The sequence below is a fragment of the Oncorhynchus tshawytscha genome, unplaced genomic scaffold (genome assembly GCF_018296145.1).
Source record: "Oncorhynchus tshawytscha isolate Ot180627B unplaced genomic scaffold, Otsh_v2.0 Un_contig_4965_pilon_pilon, whole genome shotgun sequence".
Classification (NCBI taxonomy): Eukaryota; Metazoa; Chordata; class Actinopteri; order Salmoniformes; family Salmonidae; genus Oncorhynchus; species Oncorhynchus tshawytscha.
The window spans coordinates 140,138-148,183 of NW_024609362.1; the positions used below are offsets into that span (position 1 = coordinate 140,138).

The following is an 8,046-nucleotide window of genomic DNA, read 5'->3' on the forward strand; positions in this document are numbered from 1 at the left end:
CCTTGAAGGTAGTGCAGAAGTACGGCAGAAAATAGACTTGTGTAGAAGAAGAACTTACATCAATTTACATGTTCTGTTATTTCACCATTAACTCGATATTATTGACCCTTTTCTTAGGCTCAATAGCCTGTCACAGATATCAGACACAGCTGAAATGTAAAGCACGGAAGATCACAGAGGGTGCATGGAAACAAAGCTGTAGTCTCCTACCAGAGAGATGTAGAACTGAGGGGACTTTCTCTTATACCCCTGTTGTGTTAGATACAGACGTGCATTCATCTCTCTAAAATTAAAGTGAAGAGCAAAAGATGCAAGAAAGCTCGGCCTAAAAAACTAAAGAGCTTCATCCCCATGGCCAAACATGAAACATCCCCTGCTGAGCTGCTTAAAACACATGAGAAAAAAATCCTCCTTTTTGGAAAGCCTGGAATTGGAAAAACAACAGTCGCCCATCAAATGTTGAACCTCTGGGCAGAGAAAGATCACAGAGAACTAGATTACATGTTTTATTTTAATGTGAGAGACATTTCACACAGAAAACCCATGAGCCTGGAGGACCTTCTCTTTAACATGTACAGTGAGCCAAAAGACAGTAAAGAAGAAGTGTTACAGGATATTAAGAAGAACTCTGAAAACGTTGTCATCATATTTGATGGAATCACAGACCTCTCCTCTCTGTCGGTAGTAAAGGACCTTGTGGAGAACCTCCTGCCTGACGCAAAGATTGTGACCACATGCAGACCAGATCAATCTGAAGACTTCCTGACAGACTGGCCCACAGACTGGTTCAGAGTGGAGGTGAAAGGGTTCAGTGAAGAATCTATCAGGGCTTATTTAACACAGATGCTGAGTGCTGAGACTGACTCCTTGAGCAGTGTGTTAAACAACCTAGAGTTGTTCAGTCTGTGCCATGTCCCAATGTACGTACTGATGGTAGTTGCCTGCATTTATTTCCCTACATCAGAGGCTTCTGAACAGACATGCACTATAACTGAAATGTACAGCAACATCCTCCGTCACGGCATCCAAAAACACAGTGGCAGACGACGTAAGGATATCGACAGTTGTCTCAAAGAAAACAGAGAGAAAATATTGTCTCTGGCAGAAATTGCTTTTGATGCAACAAATGAGAAAAACATGAACTTGACACTGAGGTGTGAAGAAAGCAGTGTCCATTTTGCCTTCTTGGGGGCATTTATGGTTAACATTTCACCCACAGCATCAGACACTTGCGCTGCGTTTCTCCATTACACAATGCAGGAGTTCTTTGGTGCCCTTTGGCTCTTACAGAATCCAGACAAAATCAGAGAGGTTCTAGAGAAGTGCCAGACTGAAGAATGGAAACACACAAAACACTTGATTCCTTTCCTGTTTGGGCTTCTGAATGAGAAGAATATTAGACTGGTTAACAGTCTAGTTCCAGCTCAACAGATCAAGAAGACGTCAGATTGGTTCTTCAAGGAAGTGGTGAACACATTTCTTCCATCTCAAACAAACCAAGATCATGCAGAAGGTGGTGATCCTGAGTTTGAGATAGATCTTCTGTTTTTGTGTCAGTGCTTGTATGAATATCAGTCTACTGAGGCCTGTCAGCTTTTCCTGGACAAACTCAACTACCATCTAGACCTGAGTGGAGAACATCTTGATCCTCACCAGTGCTGTGCAGTCTCTTATGTGACCAGTCAGTCTGCAGAGAGAAAGGTTGGATTGGACCTGAACGGCTGCACTGTGTCAGACCAAGGAGTAAGGCTGATACTGGGCTCTCTGAAGAATGTCAGACATCTTGGGTAAGGTTATTATCTGTGTACAAACTAACCAATCACCAAACCATACAACTACTTTACTTCCTTGTTTGTCACATCTGAATACATCTGTCTGTAAATTGAAAAACTGTCTCAAGACTTTTCCCTACTGATTTAAATCACCCCAAATCCCTGCAAATAAGTTATCTTGTTGAATGCAACACGCACGCATCAGTAATTTACTGAGTTAGTTATTAAGATGACAAAACCTTTGGCTACTTCAAAAAAATGTAAGATTTAAAATTCAAAATCTAATCTGTTTTCTGATGATATATCTGACCCTTCAATGCATGTCAGACATCTTGGGTAATATTTGTTTTGTCTAATTCTAAGCAACCCTTCTTTAAAAAAATATATCTTATATTCTCTTCCCTTCAGATACTGAGTTATAAACACTTCTTTGTCATGCTACTTTGAAATAATCTGTATAATCTAATTTATAATCTATTCTCTTTTAAAGACCATCCTCTGATGATTCATCTGACCCCTCAATGTTGTGTCAACTCTGGACAACTTTGCTGAGCAGTGAGGCAGAGATGGACTTCACCAGCTTACTTAGTCTCTGTGGAAATGAGTTGCACCTTCCAGTCCAGGGTGAAAGACAAGTGTTTGAGAGAGCAGAAGAAGTGATGACACAGAGTCTAGAGAGGGTTAATGTCTGTCTACACTGGGATCAGAGAACTGTTCTCAGTGAAGCTCTCAGCAAAACCATTTTAAAGTGTTTACCAAATATCAACAAACTCAGGTGAGTATCATCCAGCAACATATCGGTCAGCGATCAGTATCATCCAGCACCATATCGGTCAGCGATCAGTATCATCCAGCACCATATCGGTCAGTGATCAGTATCATCCAGCACCATATCGGTCAGTGATCAGTATCATCCAGCAACATATCGGTCAGCGATCAGTATCATCCAGCAGCATGTGTCTGTTTCTGTTGTTATAGTGTAGTATGTCGATTTTGAAAAGGCTTTTAAAGTATGACTACAATAGATATATAAATGCCTGGACTTGTATCGCTTCGTCGGAAGAAGTGGACCAAGGTGCAGCGTGTCACACCCTGACCATAGTTTGCTTTGTATGTTTCTATGTTTTGTTTTGTCAGGGTGTGATCTGAGTGGGCATTCTATGTTGTGTGTCTAGTTTGTCTGTTTCTGTGTTTGGCCTGATATGGTTCTCAATCAGAGGCAGGTGTTAGTCATTGTCTCTGATTGGGAACCATATTTAGGTAGCCTGTTTGGTGTTGGGTTTTGTGGGTGATTGTTCCTGTCTCTGTGTTTGTTGCACCAGATAGGGCTGTTTTGGTTTTTTCACGTTTATTGTTTTTGTATATTGTTCGTATTTTCATCTTTATTAAAGATGTTTATGAATCACCACGCTGCGTTTTGGTCCGCCTCTCCTTCCCAGGAGGAACCGCGTGACAGAATCACCCACCACAACAGGACCAAGCGGCGTGGTAACGGGCAACAGCAACAGCGATGTCAGGATTTCGGGACATGGGAGCAGAATCTGGACTACACAACTTGGGAAGAGATAGACAGGTGGGCGGTCGACCCAGGGAGAGTGCCGGAGCCCGCCTGGGATTCGATGGAGCAGTGCGTGGAAGGTTACAGGAGAACGAGGTTGGCGAAGTGAACACGGCGGGCAAGGAAGCCCGAGAGGCAGCCGCAAAAATGTCTTGGTGGGTGGCACACAGGAAGCATGGCGAAGCCAGGTAGGAGACCTGAGCCAACTTCCTGTGCTTACCGGAGGGGGAGAGAGACCGGGCAGGCACTGTGTTATGCTGTGGAGCGCACGGTGTCCCCAGTGCGGGTGCATAGCCCGGTGCGGTACATACCAGCTCCTCGTATCGGCCGGGCTAGAGTAAGCATCGAGCCAAGTGCCATGAAGCCATGAAGCCGGCTCTACGCATCTGGTCTCCAGTGCATCTCCTTGGGCCGGCTTACATGGCACCAGCCTTGCGCACGGTGTCCCCGGTTCGCCTGCATAGCCCAGTGCGGGCTATTCCACCTCGCCGCACTGGCAGGGCGACCGGGAGCATTCAACCAGGTAAGGTTGGGCAGGCTCGGTGCTCAAGAGCTCCAGTGCGCCTGCACGGTCCGGTCTATCCGGTGCCACCTCCACGCATCAGCCCTCCGGTGGCAGCTCCCTCACTCGCCCTGAGGTGCATGTCCTCGGCCCAGTACCACCAGTGCCGGCACCACGCATCAGGCATATAGTGCGTCCCGCCGGTCCAGCGCTGCCAGAGCCTTCCTCCTCTCCAGCGCTGCTGGAGTCTCCAGTCTGCCCAGCGCCGCCTGAGCTACCCGTCTGCCCAGCACCGCCTGAGCTACCAGTCTGCGCAGCGCCGCCTGAGCTACCCGTCTGCCCAGCGCCATCAGAGTCTCCCGTCTGTCCTGAGCCTCCAGTGCCGCCAGTCTGCAAGGAGCCGCCAGTGCCGCCAGTCTGCAAGGAGCCGCCAGTGCCGCCAGTCTGCAAGGAGCCGCCAGTGCCGCCAGTCTGCAAGGAGCCTCCAGTGCCGCCAGTCTGCAAGGAGCCGCCAGTTCCGCCAGTCTGCCAGGAGCCGCCAGTGCCGCCAGTCTGCCAGGAGCCGTCAGTGCCGCCAGTCTGCCTGGAGCCGCCAGTCAGCCAGGATCTGCCAGAGTTGTCAGTCTGTCCCGAGCTGCCCCTCTGTCCCGAGCTGCCCCTCTGTCCCGAGCTGCCCCACCTTGGGGGGGTGTACTGTCACACCCTGACCATAGTTTGCTTTGTATGTTTCTATGTTTTGGTCAGGGTGTGATCTGAGTGGGCATTCTTTTCACGTTTATTGTTTTTGTATATTGTTCGTATTTTCATCTTTATTAAAGATGTTTATGAATCACCATGCTGCATTTTCCCAGGAAGAACCGCGTAACACTGCATGTTCATGATCTTTATTTCTCAGAACACTAAAACAACAAACAAAATGTCACGTTCCGTAGACAGAACAAAAACAACATCCCACAACCTAAGGTGGCAAAACATGCTGCCTAAGTATGATTCCCAATCAGAGACAACGGTAGACAGCTGTCCCTGATTGAGAACACACTTCACTGCCCACATGAACAAATACTTTCACTTTACTATAGAATACTACAAGAAAGTATCCAAAACACTACAGTAAAGTCTGCAGTCTAGTATACTAGTATTTTTTATAAAGAAGACAACACAACAAGAGACACACATGACAACAGTGTTCTGTCTGTAAAAGAGGCCGCAGTCACATTCTCCCTGCTTCTGAACATAGACATTCTTGTGTTTTATGGGTCACAGGTTTACTCCTCTACAACATCAGAGAGGATCCCCTGAAAGACTGGAGACAGAAGAGAAAGCAGTCCTACTAGATTTGTGTCTACAAGCAGCACTAGATCACAGAGAAACATTCCAGAGAACTGTGAACACACTGCTGTCACTGTTCTCTGTGTATCAAACTGAGAGATATGACATCCTGCTGGATCTGTACTCTCATGTGAAGTACAATAGGAATCAAACAGCCAGGAGTGTCCTTCCATCATTGCAGCCACTTTACCAGTCAGCTCCTGCAGTCTGGTCCATAGACCTCTCAGAGAGAAAGACCTCCCTCCTCCTAGAAGTGCTGAAACTCCAACCAGGGAAGAAACCAGTAGAGCTGAAGGGCTGGTCAGATGAAGAGAGTGAAGTGAGGAGTTTCCTTCAGTGTCTGTCCTACATCTCACAGCTGAGGTGAGTGAGTTTATCCAACAAGAGTCCATATGTAATTGAACTGGTGTAGATAGTATTCATGTTTTACACTGTCTTTATCTTGTTAATACATTAACATGTGAAGAAGCTGTAGAAACTCTAATTCACTAGGGATTTAAATTGAACACAATTACAATTCATAGTTGTATTGTTTTAAAAGATGGAGTCATGTGGTGCTATTAGTTTTCAGTTCCCTGTTACTCATCAGTCCTCATCACTCACCTGTTTATCATCTCTGTTTTAAACTGTCTGTTCAGATTTTGTTATAGAATTTTTTAATCAATGTTCATAAATTTAAATGATCTTAATCGGTCTGCAACCCAGAGGTTGTAAAGTTCTGGTCTTAAATTAAACAGACAGAATTCCCAGCTCACAATTGATCAAATCCAAGTTTATTAGCGAGAGCTCTCCTGTGCATATACAAAGATGTTCCTTATATAATATTATCTTAACCTACACACATACATACACACTAACATTTAGATTCTCTCTTTTTCTCCTGAAGTCCCACCACAGTTTATTACCACTCAGCTGACAGTTTCAATCTCCCCCAGATACGAGAGCCTCACCAGAGTTACAGCCGGGTCGGTTCAAACATGAGTTAATGAGACTCTTTGTTTTCATTAGGCATACATTCCTCTCTTCCCAGGTCCACACAACATCTAATCCCTAATGGTTAAGTTTCAGGGTAGAATGATTGAATCATTTATCTTTAACCTTCATACAATCTTTTAACAGATTTTCTCCACTGAAGGATAACATAAATAGGAGAAAGAGAGACAAGACATTCCTACTGAATCTGTGTCTTCAAGCAGCTCTCCATGAGAGAGGAACCATACAAACAACTGTAGAGAAAGTGTTGTCGCTGTCTAAAGTATATCACAATCAGAAATGTGATTTCCTGCTGGATCTGATCTCACATGCGAAGGACTATGAGACTCAAACAGGCAGGATGTCCTTCCAGCATTACAGCCACTTTACCAGTCAGCTCCTGCAGTCTGGTCCATAGACCTCTCAGAGAGAAAGGCCTCCCTCCTCCTAGAAGTGCTGAAACTCCAACCAGAGAAGAAACCAGTAGAGCTGAAGGGCTGGTCAGATGAAGAGAGTGAAGTGAGGAGTTTCCTTCAGTGTCTGCCCTACATCTCACAGCTGAGGTGAGTTGGATCAGTACAGTTCAGAGATTGTAGTTGTCTTATAGAGGAAGCCTGTAGATTTCTGCAGTAACTTAACAAACTAAACAGAGACATACTGTTTGGAAAATATGCAATCTTTGCGGTCAGGATTTTAAAGAACAATTGAAGTGAATGATGAGATTAGAAAGATAGTCATTGTATTTTACCCTCCATAATGTCACCATTAGAAATGCATATCATATCTCTCACATATTCATCTATTTGTTGTTCAACTGTTCTTGCAGTTTTATTCCTCCACAGGATCAGAGAAGATCCCTTGAAGAGAGGATAAGGAGAGAGAAGACATTCCTACTGAATCTGTGTCTTCAAGCAGTTCTCCATGAGAGAGGAACCATACAAACAACTGTAGAGAAAGTGGTGTTGCTGTCTAAAGAATATCACAACCAGAAATGTGATTTCCTGCTGGATCTGTACTCACATGTGAAGGACTATGAGACTCAAACAGGCAGGATGGTCCTTCCAGCATTACAGCCACTTTACCAGTCAGCTCCTGCAGTCTGGTCCATAGACCTCTCAGAGAGAAAGGCCTCCCTCCTCCTAGAAGTGCTGAAACTCCAACCAGAGAAGAAACCAGTTGAGCTGAAGGACTGGTCAGATGAAGAGAGTGAAGTGAGGAGTTTCCTTCAGTGTCTGCCCTACATCTCACAGCTGAGGTGAGTCTGAACATGTGTGGTGCTTAGTGATTATGTGATGTTAGTGGTTATTATCTTGTAGAAACATTTGACATATTAAACTTCAAGTGTTGGTAAACCTTGTAGCAGTATTGTTAGAGAGGGGTAAAGGTAGAGATTTGTTGGGACGTCAGACAGGTATTAACCCTGCAGAAAGGAAAAGAGTAGGATAGAGAGAGACCCACTACCAGACACACACATCAGCAGAAGAGACTGTCTAGAGTGTAGCCTGTTAGCCAGATAGCCAGTGGAGAGAAAAGATAAGACTCACCATATAAAACACCCATCACAGCACAGGGGGAACCCCACCAATAATACCTCATACAATAATAATGGCAGAGCAATTCTAACGGCAACTCATAGAAATAATATACAAGAAAGAACCCAGTCATCAACATGAGAGAGGATTTTCAGTAATCTGTATTACCTCCCAGTGGAGGAGTGCAGAGGGTAAGAATGGTGGGGGTCAAAGACAAACAAAGGCCTTAAAATGTCCACAATCTTCTGGGCTACATGTCATTAGTACCACATCAATACAGTTCCAATAACAAGACACAATAAACTGGCAAGAAACCTCCCTTTAACTAAAATGTCAACCCAAATATGTCTGGCAGGGCAATGATAGTCCAGCCACGCTGAA

General features: G+C 44.9%; 2 protein-coding genes across 2 annotated transcripts; both read left to right on the top strand.

The window, feature by feature from the left end:
• The first annotated feature begins 284 nt into the window (after nt 1-284).
• LOC112242557 (protein NLRC5) lies at nt 285-6,204 on the top strand. The gene is made up of 4 exons (XM_024410445.2): nt 285-1,787; nt 2,263-2,547; nt 5,096-5,524; nt 6,048-6,204. Exons 1-4 carry the CDS (start codon nt 352-354, stop codon nt 6,145-6,147), a joined length of 2,250 nt encoding a protein of 749 aa, XP_024266213.2. The 5' UTR covers nt 285-351; the 3' UTR covers nt 6,148-6,204.
• Nucleotides 6,205-6,214: 10 nt separating this feature from the next.
• On the top strand, nt 6,215-7,740 carry LOC121844662. Its single transcript, XM_042315004.1, has 3 exons — nt 6,215-6,230; nt 6,507-6,696; nt 6,960-7,740. The coding sequence occupies exons 1-3, from the start codon at nt 6,215-6,217 to the stop codon at nt 7,390-7,392; spliced, it is 639 nt and encodes a 212-aa protein (XP_042170938.1). The 3' UTR covers nt 7,393-7,740.
• Nucleotides 7,741-8,046: the final 306 nt, after the last annotated feature.